At 38.9% G+C, this 16,561-nt stretch overlaps 3 protein-coding genes across 3 annotated transcripts; all 3 read left to right on the top strand.

Annotated features, from left to right (window-relative positions):
* The first annotated feature begins 1,781 nt into the window (after positions 1–1,781).
* Positions 1,782–3,590, top strand: LOC137047109 (chemokine XC receptor 1-like). Its single transcript, XM_067424669.1, has 2 exons — positions 1,782–2,448; positions 3,538–3,590. The coding sequence occupies exons 1-2, from the start codon at positions 1,782–1,784 to the stop codon at positions 3,588–3,590; spliced, it is 720 nt and encodes a 239-aa protein (XP_067280770.1).
* Positions 3,591–3,837: 247 nt separating this feature from the next.
* LOC137047108 (uracil nucleotide/cysteinyl leukotriene receptor-like) lies at positions 3,838–4,674 on the top strand. Its single transcript, XM_067424667.1, has one exon. The coding sequence runs from the start codon at positions 3,838–3,840 to the stop codon at positions 4,672–4,674; it is 837 nt and encodes a 278-aa protein (XP_067280768.1).
* An 8,033-nt stretch (positions 4,675–12,707) lies between these two features.
* On the top strand, positions 12,708–15,123 carry LOC137047106 (chemokine XC receptor 1-like). Its single transcript, XM_067424666.1, has 3 exons — positions 12,708–13,417; positions 14,758–14,853; positions 15,000–15,123. Exons 1-3 carry the CDS (start codon positions 12,708–12,710, stop codon positions 15,121–15,123), a joined length of 930 nt encoding a protein of 309 aa, XP_067280767.1.
* The last annotated feature ends 1,438 nt before the right edge of the window (positions 15,124–16,561 follow it).

The following is a 16,561-nucleotide window of genomic DNA, read 5'->3' as shown; positions in this document are numbered from 1 at the left end:
TTGTGTAGTGGCTTAATTCACCAATCTTATACGTGAATATGAGCAATATACTATTAACCTTGTTTTATTCTAGAAAAGATCCAGCACAGTTTTAACCAGAAAAGTTGAATACATTTTATAACAGACTGTACACTAAGCACTTTGAACATCTGCAAGCTTTTCTCACACACAGATATCAAGATTCAGCCTAAGAATCTCATCAATGGTGACATGCTTCATGCCACAATGCATTCTGGGAGCATCATGCAAAACTAAGAAATATCAGCAATATTCACTTGGGTTTGTAATTGGATGCAATGGTAATCTGAGTGAAAGTTACAATCTATAGATGAGTATTGCCAGTGCAATTTACTTGTGTATTTTACATAAAAAATAAGTGGTTCTAGTAAGTAAATATTACTTAGAATAGCCCGAGTAAATATTACAAGCACTTTCTGTGTGGAAAAAGTTGCCTAGCTTTTTTTAAGTAAATGTCACTCCAAATTTTTTTCAGTGTACTTGGTTTATAATTTATGTCATTATCACTGAAAACTATAGGATAACTATTCTAGACACATTAACTTATTTTTTTTTAACTCACAGTTACACTTTTTTGTCGTTTTCCTCAACTCCACCCTATATTAGGTGTCTTTAACTACCATGTAACATGTAAATTAATAATTTGATACAAATACTACTCTTATCTGTTTGAACATTATTGTTTTTTAAAATGTTCGTATATGGTATTTTATGTGATGTGTAGCAGATGAAGTCATGCACATATATTCTGGTGGCAGCTGTGAAGTCAGTCAATAAAACAAAGCACAGAGATTCATACACATCCAGAGAGACTGGACATTCACTCTACAGGTGATACACTTCTCTTTTTGGTTCCATTTTTTTGTTTTTAATAAGCTCAATTATCAACATAACAGTGTACATCAGATGATGTTTTGAGGGCAAGTTTAACAGGACAGCAATAGCAATTTAATTTATATCAATGCAATCCAAATACAAAAGGAAAAGAAAAAATGTATTTTGCATGTACAGCAAGTCCATGAAAGTAAATATGACTAAGCTCTCGAGTATTTTAAAGTAATTTAAAAATGTTGTCCTCAGGTTTAAACAGGCAATTGAAAGTATGATACATTTTTATGTGCTGAACATTAATTTATTCTTATTACTCGGCTCTCTGTAGTACCTGATCCTGATTGGTGCCATCTCTGTTCAGATATTTACTTATTATTAAAGAATTTTATATATATATATATATATATATATATATATATATATATATATATATATATATATATATATATATATATATATATATATATATATATATATATATATATATATATTTTTTTTTTTTATATATATATATTCTTGAAAAATTGTTCCTTGAAATTATTAAAGGTTCTATTTACTTTTGACACGATCTGGCACCAATTTTGGAGCTTGATCAAATAAATGATGAAGGATGACATTTTTAGCTATGACATTTGCAGGATGTTTTAATGGTATAAAGACCTCTTATATGTCAAAAGAGCAAGGAAAATTTGATTTTTCAAATCATGACCCCTTTAATGTTTATTCGCCCATAGCAATGCTGTATCCCGGGTTCGATTCTTACTTGCAGTGGGCGGTTCAAACAGGAGGGACTACAGATTATTGCTGCAGTCTTTGTCCAGTTACTAGGATCGTTTTTGCAGTGGATTTTTTTTCCCCCTACAGTAGAAGCTTCAAGAAAATATACAAGTTAACTTGTGAGCTTCAGAACTGAGAAGACAAACACAGAAGAGATGAATACATCTAAAGTGAACTTCACCACACCTGAAACATCTACTAACTTTACAACTCAGTCCAATGGACTTCTGGACAGTCTGAACATATGTGTGTACAGCATCAGTTTCCTGCTCGGTCTTCCTACACACTCCTATGTTTTATGGCTCATCATCAAAGGAACAGGAAGTGGAGTTGCATCAGAGTTCTTCATCCTCAATCTGTCTGTTTGTGAGATTGGCAACTCTCTGAATTGTTTTATATATATGCTATCATATTGGATTCTCTCTTCAACATTAGAACAATTTTTTGAAGGACTTACCATCACCGGTCGTCCTCTGTTTCAGTGTCTGGTGTGTGTTGAGCGTTACCTGGCAGTGCTTCATCCTGTAACCTTTCTGAAGTACAAACCTCTTAGATATAGAGTGATCTGCTGCACTGTGGCCTGGATAATTTGTCTTGGCTCGTGTTTGGTCTGCATGTATATTTTAAGTGAAGAGAACAAGTATATATATACATGGTTCTTTTCACTGCAGTTCCTCCTCTTCCTCTCCATCCAGTTGTTCTGTCTTGTGGCTGTTCTCAGAGCTCTAAAGCAATCAGGACCAGGAGAGAGAGGGAGAGAGAGAGAAGAGGAAAACCACATCAAGCGAAGAGCGTTTTATCTCATTCTAATAACTACTGCAAGTATGGCTATCATATATGGCCCGTTTACAATCATAGGATTCGTTACCATTATGTTGAAACAGTTTATTCATCCACTTTGGTTTATTGGTTTTGCTTGTTATGTGCTGGCTGGATTTGTGCACCCTGTTCTTTATTTGCACCGTACTGGAAAACTGTCCTCCCTCTGTTTGCTTAAATATTTGCAACTGTGATATTGTAGTAGATTAAGATAGTGACCTTTAGTTATCTGTGATGTTTATTGACCTTTGGTAAGAGAGTTTCACATTGTAGAGTCTGTCAAAAATGTACCTTTAATTCGACTTCTGTGCTTTTGAGGTGTCAAGTAGTTCATAGCATGTTAGTGTTCACTGTTTATTACAAACTGATTTACTGATGTATATTTGCTTAGATTGTTTTATCCAATAAAACACATCATGACCCAGTGTCACATTTTCCCTATTGATGGTTGCCACGGAGATTACAGCAATACATTTGTCTTCCTGTCACAAATGTCCAAAATATGTATTCCCTCTCTAAAGTTTAAATACTCAGTCTAAGAATTTTAAGGTGTTTTATTGTGCCACTTTACGTTGAATAAGTGGCACCTGTGCTTTCGATATAAACAAAAATTATTAGGGATGAATGAACAAAAAATGTTCTAGTGAATCTAGACACTTCGCTTAAAAATAAAATGTACTGCAAAACAATAATCCAGCTGCTTTCAGACATTAAGGATCAGTTTGCTAAATGTTGTGTAAAATATCAAGTCAAGTCAGTGACATTTAGCGTAATTCAAACAAGTCTGTACAATATACTGTTGAATTATAATCAAAGAGTCTATTTGTCTTTTTGATTATAAACCTTTTCTTTTGCATATGAGATGTTTTATGTGACGTGTAGCATATGAAGTCACATTTTCAGGTGACAGCTCTGAAGTCGGTCTATAAAACACTGCACAGAGATTTATACACATCTAGAGAGACTGGACATTCACTATTCAGGTGATAAACTCCCATTTTGGATTCAATTACATGTTTTTTACAATTAAAAAGCAGAAACATTTCCACTGTGTTGATTCTGTTTTTTTTGTTTTGTTTTTTTTTTCTGTAGGTTTAACCTTTCCTGTAGGTTCCTGTGAGTATTTTACTGAAATGAAACAATGATTAAATAAAAATTAATTCAACAGAAATCAGATAGAAAGTGGTTGTTTTGTGGGTTATTGAAACTAATGGCTGACATTGTATAACCACATTTTGCTAATGTAATAATGATGTGCTCTGGTTGTTGAGTTTAAATTGGAACATTTAAAGATTGGATGTCAACTTGATTTACATTTCTCTCTTCCCCTAAATCATAGTTACATTATTAGGTTTTGTGAGTTGCTAACTGAGGAAGACAAACACAGAGAAGATGAATAACTCTACAGTGAACTTCACCGCACCTGAAGCATCTACAAACTCCACAACTCAGTCTTTTGAGTTAATTGACAGCCTGGAAATCTGTGGGTACACCATCTGTTTGTTGTTTGGTCTTCCAACACACTCCTATATTATATGGCTCATTGTCACAGGAACAGGAAGTGGAGTCGCATCAGAGTTCTTCACCCTCAATCTGTCCGTTTGTGAGATTGGCAACTGTCTGAATGTTTTGATCCGTGGACTGTCATTTTATTTTTTTAGTCTCTCAACATTAAGAGCCTTTTTACTTGGACTTGTCATCACCGGCCGTCCTCTGTGTCAGTGTCTGATGTGTGTTGAGCGTTACGTGGCAGTGGTTCATCCTGTAACCTTTCTGAAGTACAAACCTCTCAGATATAGACTGATATGCTGCACTGCAGCCTGGATACTTATTCTTGGCTGCTGTTTTGTGTGTCTGTTCGTTTTGGATAACTTAGAACATACATTGTTCTTCTCACTGCAGTTCCTCCTCTTATCCTCCGTCCAGTTGTTCTGTCTTGTGGCTGTTCTCAGAGCTCTGAAGCAGTCAGGACCAGGAGAGAGAGGGACAGAGCAAAAGGAGGGAAATCACATGAAGAGAAGAGCATTTTATCTAATTTTAATAACTACTGTGAGCATGACTATCATGTATGTCCCATATATAGTCGCAGGAGTTGTTACCATTCTGAAACACCATGTTATTAGTGCACTTTGGTCCATTTGTTTGATTTGTTATGTGCTAGCTGGATTTGTTCAGCCTATTCTTTATCTGCACAGGGCTGGAAAACTCTCCCTTTCATTGAAAATATAGGGTGTTCCTTTCCAGAATGGGCATTTCACTTGCAAGTTAAATCAGCTCAATGATTTACCTCCCATATTTTCTTTTGCAGTGTACAAGAATTAACACAGATGAGGGTGTTTGTTTTAAATGCACCATGCTAGTGTGTGATGGGATTCCTAATACACTTTAGTCTCACATGAAGCTGTTTTTAATTATTTAGTATTTTTCTGTGGAATATGCATGTATATTTTCAACATGCTGATTCTTAAGGTTTTTTTTTTTCTTGTAATATAAAACTATTAAATTAGTAGTTTACTCAGATTACTTCAAAGTGCCCTTTCATAAACTAACAAACAAGAAACGCAGTTGCAAACTAGTTGTGCACTTAAAGTTTACTAATCATACTTTTATATACTAACAAGTGGGCCAATTTAGTCCCAATTATACATACTTATACCAAAAATCTATTAAACACAATTCGTTTTTAGCTTCCCCAGAAATCAGTAACTTGTTAACTTAATTAACTTGCCAAACTCAAAATCCAGAATATTAGCTTTTTGTAAGAAAACATAAAAACTTCCCAATGGAATGTAAATTACTGTAAATCGAATAATGGTATGTTTCTTTTAAATAAAATATATAAATCACCTTCTCAGTCTTAATGCTTTTTTTTTCTTAAACCTTTTCTTCCTACTTTAGCACACTGCACTCAATCAGCATACAAGATGACAAATTTAAAACACTTCAGAAACATGTAGAGTTTTTTTTTTTTTTTTACAATATTCCCCTAAACTCTAAGTGTACACCAAGCGGCAACATCCCGCGATCTCTCTTGAAGCCAATACGGAAGTAATTTAAACTACAATTCATCGACTGGCCACTAGGGACAGGCTCCAGAAGGGAGCAGAATCTCAGTGATCCCCATTTTAAAATTCCTAACTTTACAGCAGAAAAAAAAAAACATTTACAGCCTGGTACAAAGTGTAGTGTTGGTCTATACGGCTAATTTTGACCTTCATAACAACTGATTTTTTTTTTTTTTTTAAATAACTCATTCGTTTACATTATATAAAGCCTTAAAGGGTTAGTTCACCAAAAAAAGAAAAAAGAATGCAAAACAGTGCATGCATTGAACAGTCAGTGCCTTGCCGGTTAAACATTTCATTCATGTGCATGAAATGTTTAACCGGCAAGGCACGGACTGTTCAATGCATGCACTGTTTTGCATTGAGCGCTCGCACTAAACGTCTGTCAAACACACGTGATTACTGGACAGTCTTACTGCACTAATACTGTCAAATACACACAAGTACTCTGGGTTCGGGCCAAGTTCGAGCTCGAATCCCTCCCCCCGGACAGCACGCCAAATACGCATTTACATTACTCTATATAATTATTTGTAAGTGTGAACTCGTGAAATATGAGATGTGAGCAGGTCTTCAATTGACAGCAGCAGCCTAGTGAACCGCTTGTCTTTAAAGGGACAGTTATCCTCTAAAATTATGTTAATTTAAAAAAAGACCTTTAATACAGTAGCTTTTAATTAAGGTTGTATATTAAAGACTATGTAGTTTTAATTTAAGCCTACATTTATTCATTCAATTTCATACTTAAATGCTACTGTACAATTTGAGCTGCCTCTGTAAATCTTTATTTTATATTATTTTATTTTATATTATACAATACACTAGGAAGGTGTACAAGTGTTTTTAGGTATTGCAATAAAAACATTGTCTCCTTAACCTTTTTCTGTTCCTGTAGCCTAAGAATAGAATAGCAAAAAAAAAACTGAACCGAACCAAAAAACTGTGGTTAAAAACCGAGGTATGTATTGAACCGTGGACTAACTGTATTGTTGCATCCCTAGTATGCACAGTATAGTCCATCTTTAGAAGGACCAGAAAGGTAATACATACATCATCAAAGTAGTCCATATGTGACATCTGTGGGTTAGTTAGAATCTCTTGAAGCATCGAAAATACAATTTGGTCCTAAAATAACAAAAACTATGACTTTATTCAGCATCTTTTTCTTCTCTTCTGGGTTTGTTTCGAATCCGCGCACCAGATCACACGTCAGCAGTGTGGCAGCGTTGCGAACGCGGATTGAAAACAAACATGTAAGAGTTGTTATTTTGGGACCAAAATGTATTTTTGATTAATGACAATTTTCATTTTTGGCTGAACTAACCCTTTAAAGTTCTGCATAATTAAGGGCGTGGTTACCTTGAGTGGCAGGTGGATTGCCATTTAGCCGCTGTCTATAGTCTTGTTCGACTTCACCCAGCGAAGCGCAGCGGTTGGCGGCAGACTTGAAGCACTGCATACCGGTTAGAAATTTTGTCCGACTTGAGACAGCACCGACGGCTCTTGACTGTGACGTATGTCAACAAAGTACCTCAAGAGCGATTCAAGAGCAGCTGGCTGATGCAGCCTGTTCAGATTCTCAAGGGTGGCTGCAACAGGATGCAAGAGCTCTGATGACGAAACAGCTGATCCTATTGAACACCCCTATTGCGTCACCTAAGCTCCACCCTCATCCAGCCTCTTTGCCTATTGTCTGTTATCCAGGCATGACGCAATGCCAAGATGGCAATGGCCAGTTCATCTCTAATTTACGCTTCAGAACGGCTTATCTGGATTCGATGGGTGACGTCATGTCATTTTTGTACAGTCTAGGTGTACACTTGAAAAAAACAACTTGTGATTCACAACAAATATTATTTCAGTTCAGTATGCAAATTAGTTATGAAACAGTCACGCAGTCAAATATATGAGAGTCAGTGACGCAGTCAAATATATGAGAGTCAGTGACGCAGTCAAATATATGAGAGTCAGTGACGCAGTCAAATATATGAGAGACGGTGACGCAGTCAAATATATGAGAGTCAGTGACGCAGTCAAATATATGAGAGACGGTGACGCAGTCAAATATATGAGAGTCAGTGACGCAGTCAAATATATGAGAGTCGGTGACGCAGTCAAATATATGAGAGTCGGTGACGCAGTCAAATATATGAGAGTCGGTGACGCAGTCAAATATATGAGAGACGGTGACGCAGTCAAATATATGAGAGTCGGTGACGCAGTCAAATATATGAGAGTCGGTGACGCAGTCAAATATATGAGAGACGGTGACGCAGTCAAATATATGAGAGTCGGTGACGCAGTCAAATATATGAGAGACGGTGACGCAGTCAAATATATGAGAGACGGTGACGCAGTCAAATATATGAGAGTCGGTGACGCAGTCAAATATATGAGAGACGGTGACGCAGTCAAATATATGAGAGACGGTGACGCAGTCAAATATATGAGAGTCAGTGACGAAGTCAAATATATGAGAGTCAGTGACGCAGTCAAATATATGAGAGTCGGTGACGCAGTCAAATATATGAGAGACGGTGACGCAGTCAAATATATGAGAGACGGTGACGCAGTCAAATATATGAGAGTCGGTGACGCAGTCAAATATATGAGAGTCAGTGACGCAGTCAAATATATGAGAGTCGGTGACGCAGTCAAATATATGAGAGACGGTGACGCAGTCAAATATATGAGAGTCGGTGACGCAGTCAAATATATGAGAGTCAGGTGACGCAGTCAAATATATGAGAGTCAGGTGACGCAGTCAAATATATGAGAGTCGGTGACGCAGTCAAATATATGAGAGTCGGTGACGCAGTCAAATATATGAGAGTCGGTGACGCAGTCAAATATATGAGAGTCGGTGACGCAGTCAAATATATGAGAGACGGTGACGCAGTCAAATATATGAGAGACGGTGACGCAGTCAAATATATGAGAGTCGGTGACGCAGTCAAATATATGAGAGACGGTGACGCAGTCAAATATATGAGAGTCGGTGACGCAGTCAAATATATGAGAGTCGGTGACGCAGTCAAATATATGAGAGTCGGTGACGCAGTCAAATATATGAGAGTCGGTGACGCAGTCAAATATATGAGAGACGGTGACGCAGTCAAATATATGAGAGTCGGTGACGCAGTCAAATATATGAGAGACGGTGACGCAGTCAAATATATGAGAGACGGTGACGCAGTCAAATATATGAGAGTCGGTGACGCAGTCAAATATATGAGAGTCGGTGACGCAGTCAAATATATGAGAGACGGTGACGCAGTCAAATATATGAGAGTCGGTGACGCAGTCAAATATATGAGAGTCAGTGACGCAGTCAAATATATGAGAGACGGTGACGCAGTCAAATATATGAGAGTCGGTGACGCAGTCAAATATATGAGAGACGGTGACGCAGTCAAATATATGAAAGACGGTGACGCAGTCAAATATATGAGAGACGGTGACGCAGTCAAATATATGAGAGTCGGTGACGCAGTCAAATATATAAGAGTCAGTGACGCAGTCAAATATATGAGAGTCAATGACGCAGTCAAATATATGAGAGTCAATGACGCTGTCAAATATATGAGAGTCAATGACGCAGTCAAATATATGAGAGTCAATGACGCAGTCAAATATATGAGAGTCAGTGACGCAGTCAAATATATGAGAGTCAGTGACGCAGTCAAATATATGAGAGTCAGTGACGCAGTCAAATAAATGAGAGTCAGTGACGCAGTTTTGTTACCGTTGGGGCCTAGTTCGTTGGGGCCTAGTTCGTTGGGCCACATTAACAGTTGTAAACTCCACCTGTTTGGCCCAACGTAGGAATCCAACAGCTGGTCGAAGGAATAATGCGTGTTCTTCTTTTCAGGCGCTTCTATAAAGGACACTGTAATTTATTAAAGTGTGAAGATCCAATTTTAAATCTGACTCCATGTTTTAATTTAATCTGACTCTAATTGTATGTAGTTTCCTTGAGTTTGTTACGTTTATAAATTACGGCTGATCGTATGATTAGTTGTGATTTAATTTAGATCTTTGATCTCCCTGAGTATCTCTTCTTCTCACTATCTTCGTTCATCAAGGGACCCGATATCTCTTAGAGATATGTTTCCCGAATTACATTCTTAAACACAGACGGGCCAGTTCTGATATTAGTCAGAGGATTGCAGAGTGAATATTTTACCTTTAAGTGGTTGCGCCTGCTTACTCATCTTAAAGCGTAATGGGAATAATAAATCACAGGAACTGCAACTTGCTAATAGAGTGATAGTCAGAAATCAGATTATCCCTAATGCTGTGCTCCATACATTGAGTCCTACGATTTGATCTATCCTGCGGAAATACCAGACTCCGATTGATCATACTAAAAGAAGCGGCCTAATAATAATACAAGATTAATCAAAGTTAATGTTTATTTAGCCAGGCAAAAACATCAAAATATAGTCAAATTAAAAGACAATTATACACAACTGATCAGCATACAATATTACTCAAGTATAAAATAGAATAAACATAGTTTCAATGAGTCATCATTTACCTGGCTGTAGAGACACACGGGAACAGTGTGGGAAGTTCTGTATACAGATGCTTCCTTGAGCGGTTTGCTCCTTCCCCTTAAATACTCCACCAGATCAAATAACAATAAACATTTAGCACCCAAATATTTATGCAGATCTTGGTTCTTTTCTCAGACCCAAATGGTCCCATCTATCCTTGAGGCCTGACAGCAAATGTTTATCAAAAGATCTTTATGAGCATCTCCCCACACCAGAGGAACAAACCCTGTTGTCCTTCTTTTACGACCTGTTTTACTAGAGCTGGAATGTCACCAGTTCCACTGATGTGAGGATGAAACCTGTTTACCAATCACACCAAAAGTATTTATATTGACCATACAGAAACAGCTTGTGGCAGTATCTGTGAGATTTGCATGTTTGTGTGACCCAGAGGGTGAGAGGGTCATATCTCGGCAGGGGTGAGGAAATAGGATTGGTCTTGTTTTCTCTTTTATTCAGAGAGTGACGTTTTATTGTCTTTATTGCAGCTTTAATCCCTTGAGTTTGTTCTCAGGTGAAATCCATTCTTACACAGTTGACTAATTCAATGTAATCCCCACATTCGACAGTCTTGGAAACAAGTTCACTTTCATCCATCCAATGAAAGTGTAGCATTGTTGGGTTCACTTACATCCCTGAAGACACTTAATATCACTGGCAGTCCCAAACATATATAAATCCAGTCGATCCACGATCTGGCTGAGCCAGAGACTGAGAGACTGACTAAGCAGTGTCTTTTAATGTTTATTTTAGGTTTCATACACTTCAAATTACATTACACAATCACAAAAATGTCACATATATCAGGAGAAGTGAATGATCTTAGGTTGTAAATCTAACAGGCCCCATCTCCATCAGTGTTTAAACATATACCGGCGGCCGGACGCACACAGCCGTGATAACTTGATATCTTGAACTTGAACGTGATAATTTTACCTATCAACTAACACAATCATATTCTACCCTGTTCCCTCACATAATGTCCCATAAGTTGAATTCAGGGTGATTGGGACACTTTTCCCAAGTCATCTAAATGCAAAAAAGAGTCCCAATCATCTTGAATTCACCATATATCAGGAGAAGGGGATGATCTTGTGTTCTAAATCCAGCAAGCTCCGTCAGTGTTGTAATAATGGCGGCACGGACGCCCACAGCCCATGATAATTTTACCGATCAACAACCATTTTCTACCCTGTTCCCTCACGTAATGTCACATTACATATATCAGGTGAAGTGGATGATCTTGTGTTTCAAATCCAGCAGGCTACGACTACCCGTCAGTGTTAAAAACATGTAATGGCGGCGCCCCGCCCCCAGCCCGTGATAACTTACCGATAAACGAACACGTGCACTAGGCGGTTAGCGAATCAGAACATAGCTGGGCCGGCTAACCAATATGAGCCCATTGCGTATTTTTGAGGGACCAGCTAGTACCCGGAAACCATCAGACCGATTTTTTACAAGGAGGGAAAGAGCAGTGTAGAATAAAGGTAAAATATATGAAAAATAATGCACATTTTAAAAAACAAAACATGAATACGTTACAGTGCACCCCGCAAACACAATAAAGCCATCGAAAGAATATGTTTTACCACCCCTTTAAACAAGTAACAATCACTTTCCAGTAATATTACACTTGCATATTAGCACATTATCCCATTGAGTATTAAACAAAAGACATATTTAGCATCACATATACTGAAATAAACAAACAAAATCAACAAAAAATTTAAAGCATAGCCTACATTTTAATCCATTATTTCAGACAACAGGCATATGTTAGGGGTCCATACATTTTGAACAAGTATTTTTAGTTAAAATAACAGTATATAGGCTATAGTACAAAATTTAAACAGATGTCCATGTTTTAGTGTTACAAACTAGGCTACATGCTGCTCTTCTCTTTAATAGACAGACAATAACGTACACGGTGTGGGTTAGGGGAAACATGGAAGAATAAAATAAAACGCATACAAGCTAATTGCGAATTTTAATCCCAGAATTGTGACTCTTTCCCCTAACAATTGGAGTAAACCGTTTTAACTTCAAACTACAATCGTGTCTAGCGATGTCTTTTAGTTTTCAATTCTTTCACAAAGTTTTCATGTAGCCTTCTTCGGCTGCCACACTGGTGACGTTCTGTGTACGGTACAACCCACCACCCACTTTTAAAACTTAAAATATTTGCATACATATATTTAGGTATTCTGTGAGTCAGTCTGCAAAACACAGAAGAGGTGCATACATCCAGAGAGACTAGGCTTTCACAATTCAGGTGACAAACTTAAATTTCTTGTTTTTAACCACAACAATACTGCAAATTGAATTAAAAAAAGCTTCTTTTTTTTCTTTCTTCAGAAGTTACAACTGAAATTAAATCTGTTCATGGAAAATATAATACAAGTTATGTTGTATTTGAATGTAAATTAACCCAAATTCCACTGAATATAGATCCCTAATTTGCAGTAATGTAATAAGTATGCACTCTGGTTCTTTTGGTTTAAATTGCAGACTGGATTGTTTGTTCATTTTACATAATAAAATTATACCTGGGTCATTCACACTTCTCTCTTTTTAGATCATGGTTACATTGTCACATTTTTTGAGCTGCTGAACTGATAAGACAGAGTCAGATGAGATGGATAACTCTACAGTGAACTTCACCACACCTGAAAATTCTACAAACTCCATTAGCCCAATAGACTGTCTGGAAATCAGTTTGTACTGCATCAATTTGCTTTTTAGTCTTCCTACACACTCCTATATGATATGGCTCATCGTCACAAGAGCTGGAAGTGGAATTGCATCAGAGATCTTCACCCTCAATCTCTGTGTTTGTGAGATTGGTGTCTGTCTGAATAGTTTGGTCTCTATACCATCACGGTGGATTTCAATCCTTGAGAAATTCGATGCGTTTTTAATGGGACTTTCATTCACTGGTCGTCCTCTGTTTCAGTGTCTGATGTGTGTTGAGCGTTACCTGGCAGTGGTTTATCCTGTAACCTTTCTGAAGTTCAAACCTCTCAGATATAGAGCGATCTGCTGCACTGTTGTCTGGATAATTAATCTTTGCTCTTGTTTCTATAGTTTATTTATTGCAATTTCACACAACACACAGTTGCACACGTGGTTCTTCTCACTGCAGGTCCTCCTCTTCTTCGTCATCCAGTTGTTTTGTCTTGTGGCTGTTCTCAGAGCTCTGAAGCAGTCAGGACCAGGAGAAAGGGGAAGAGAAAGAAAGGAGAAAAACCACATGAAGAGAAGAGCATTTTATCTGATACTAATAACCACTGTGAACATGATTATTCTATATTTCCCATTTGCAACCACAGGAATCTCTGTAATTCTGTCAGCAGATAATACTCCAACAGTTTGGTTAATTGGTTTGACTTGTTTTATTCTGGCTGGTTTTGTGCAGCCTATTCTTTTTCTGCACCGCAATGGCAAACTCTCCTGCATCTGTTCGTCATAAAATCTGCAATTGAAACATTTGACTTTCTTAAGTTTATAAATATGCCTATTATTTCTGGGTATATATTTCTGGGCATGTGTTTTGTCAAAAGCATAACATGCAAGTATGTGATAAACATGTTTTTTCCTCTGAAATTATACTTCAGTTTCACATTTAAAGCTATGTTTAAATGTACGTTGTCTGTGTGAGGACAGGAGAAAATGTGTGAGGTTTAGGTGGACTTTGCAGTGTAAAGTGACAGCATGTTTTGTGACTGCAGTACCACAAGCTGACTTTTAGCAGTACTTTTTATTATTCTTTTTATTTATACAAAGGTTGACTTAATTCTGAGTGTACTGGCCAGATATGGTTGATATAAATGGTTGCTATCAGTCTGTAACCACTGTAAAATGTAGTCACAATGTGGTACAATGAGCCTCTATTAGAACTATATTCTTTCCTTTTATGAATTCTTTTCAGAAACCATGAGAAAAAGGTGAAAAAGAGTCAATGTTCAGAAATTCTTAATTTGTTAATTAATTGTTATTATTATTTGAACTATGCCAAGCTAAACATTTTTTTTTTATTAAATGGGTCATATAATACAATTTTTGCAAAGTCAATATGATTCTTTTAGTGTCTAAATGAAAACTTTGTAATATACTTGAATTAAAAATTCTCATTAGTATTGTAAGAAAACGTCTCAGTTACGTCTGTAACCTTAGTTCCCTGCCCTGAATTGGGAACAAGATGCTGCGTCACCGTGCCATACTCCCAAAGCAGGGACGCAGCTCGAGTTCCTATGATAGGGAACTTCTCGGTTACGTATGTAACCCTCGTTCCCTGAGGAGGGAACGGAGACGTAACGTCAGTGACTGACGAATGGGGGTTTCGCCATTCGTCAGTCACTGACGTTACGTCGGAGTGACTGAACGAAAGGGAACGTCTCGGTTACGTATGTAACCCTTGTTCCCTGAGGAGGGAACGGAGACGTAACGTCAGTGACTGACGAATGGCGAAACCCCCATTCGTCAGTCACTGACGTTACGTCGGAGTGGCTTAACGAAAGGGAACACGTTTTACCTAGTCAAAAACAAATAGAGGCAGTGTGATGCTTTGGGCAGTGTCCTGCTGGAAAACCTTGTGTCCTGCCATCCATGTGGATGTTACTTTGACACGTACCACCTACCTAAGCATTGTTGTAGATCATGTTAACCCTTTCATTGATCTAATACAGCCATGAGTCTTTTTGGGAAAGATGCAACAAGTTTTTCACACTGGATTTGGGGATGCTCTACCATTCCTCCTTGCAGATCCTCTCCAGTTCTGTCAGGTTGGATGGCAAACGTCGGTGGACAGCCATTTTCAGGTCTCTCCAGAGATGCTTCATTGGGTTTAAGTCAGGGCTCTGGCTGGGCCATTCAAGAAAAGTCACGGAGTTGTTGTGAAGACACTCCTTTGTTCTTTTTGTGTGCTTAGGGTCATTGTCTTGTTGGAAGGTGAGCCTTCGGCCCAGTCTGAGGACTTGAGCACGCTGGAGAAGGTTTTCATCCAGAATATCCCTGTACTTTGCCGAATTCATCTTTCCCTCAATTGCAACTAGTCGTCCTGTCCCTGCAGCTGAAAAACAAAAACAGAACATAAACACAGCATGATGCTGCCACCACCATGCTTCACTGTTGGGACTGTATTGGACAGATGATGAGCAGTGCCTGGTTTTCTTCACACATACCGCTTAGAATTAAGGCCAAAAAATTCTATCTTGGTCTCATCAGACCAGAGAATCGTATTTCTCACCATCTTGGGATCCTTCTGGTGTTTTTTTTAGCAAACTCCATGCAGGCTTTCATGTGTCTTGCACTGAAGAGAGGCTTCCGTTGGGCCACTCTGCCATAAAGCCCCAAATGGTGGAGGGCTGCAGTGATGACTGACTATCTAGTCCGAGTCAAGACCGAGACCAGAGAAGGCTGAGTCTGAGTCGAGAAAGAGACCAGAAAGGGCTGAGTCCGAGTCAAGACCGAGACCAGAGAGGGCTGAGTCTGAGTCGAGAAGGAGACCAGAAAGGGCTGAGTCCGAGTCAAGACCGAGACCAGAGAGGGCTGAGTCTGAGTTGAGAAGGAGACCAGAAAGGGCTGAGTCCGAGTCGAGACCGAGACCAGAGAGGGCTGAGTCTGAGTCGAGAAGGAGACCAGAAAGGGCTGAGTCCGAGTCGAGACCGACACCAGAGAGGGCTGAGTCTGAGTTGAGACGGAGGCCAGAGAGGGCTGAGTCTGAGTTGAGACCGAGGCCAGAGAGGGCTGAGTCCAAGTCCAGACGGAGACCAGAGAGGGCTGAGTCCGAATCCAGATTGAGACCAGAGAGGGCTGAGTCCGAGTCCAGACCGAGACTAGAGAGGGCTGAGTCTGAGTCAGGAAGGAGACCAGAGAGGGCTGAGTCCGAGTCCAGACCGAGACCGGAGAGGGCTGAGTTCGAGTTGAGAAGGAGACCAGAGAGGGCTGAATCCGAGTTGAGAAGGAGAACAGAGAGGGCTGAGTCAGAGTCGAGAAGGAGACCAGAGAGGGTTGAGTCCGAGTCACGACCGAGATCAGAGAGGGCTGAGTCAGAGTCGAGAAGGAGATCAGAGAGGGCTGAGTCTGAGTCGAGAAGGAGACCAGAGAGGGCTGAGTCCGAGTCGAAACCGAGATCAGAAAGTGTGCCAGAGGGAGAGAAGGCGCATGGCCTTCTGTCAGACATGTTCCGGGGGAGAATCTGTCATTGTATCTGAATTCATTTTATTATCTAATTAAACAAGATTTGGTTTTCTTGGTGACATTTTTGTCCTACTTTGTAAACAGTGAATATATTAAAATAAGAGGTTAAGACCAATAATGTAGCATTGTGACTTTCTGGAAAGTGGGATCACAACAGATTGATGGCAGATGGACACTGTGAAATAGAAGCAAGGGAGGGCGGGCGGGTCATGGGTGTGGGAGAGAACCTACACTGAAAAAATAAAACCCTTGGATCAACTCAAAAAAATTGAAGTAATCGATCACACGAAA

Source organism: Pseudorasbora parva, chromosome 18 (genome assembly GCF_024679245.1).
Source record: "Pseudorasbora parva isolate DD20220531a chromosome 18, ASM2467924v1, whole genome shotgun sequence".
Lineage (NCBI taxonomy): Eukaryota > Metazoa > Chordata > Actinopteri > Cypriniformes > Gobionidae > Pseudorasbora > Pseudorasbora parva.
This window is presented reverse-complemented; position numbering and strand designations above follow the sequence as displayed.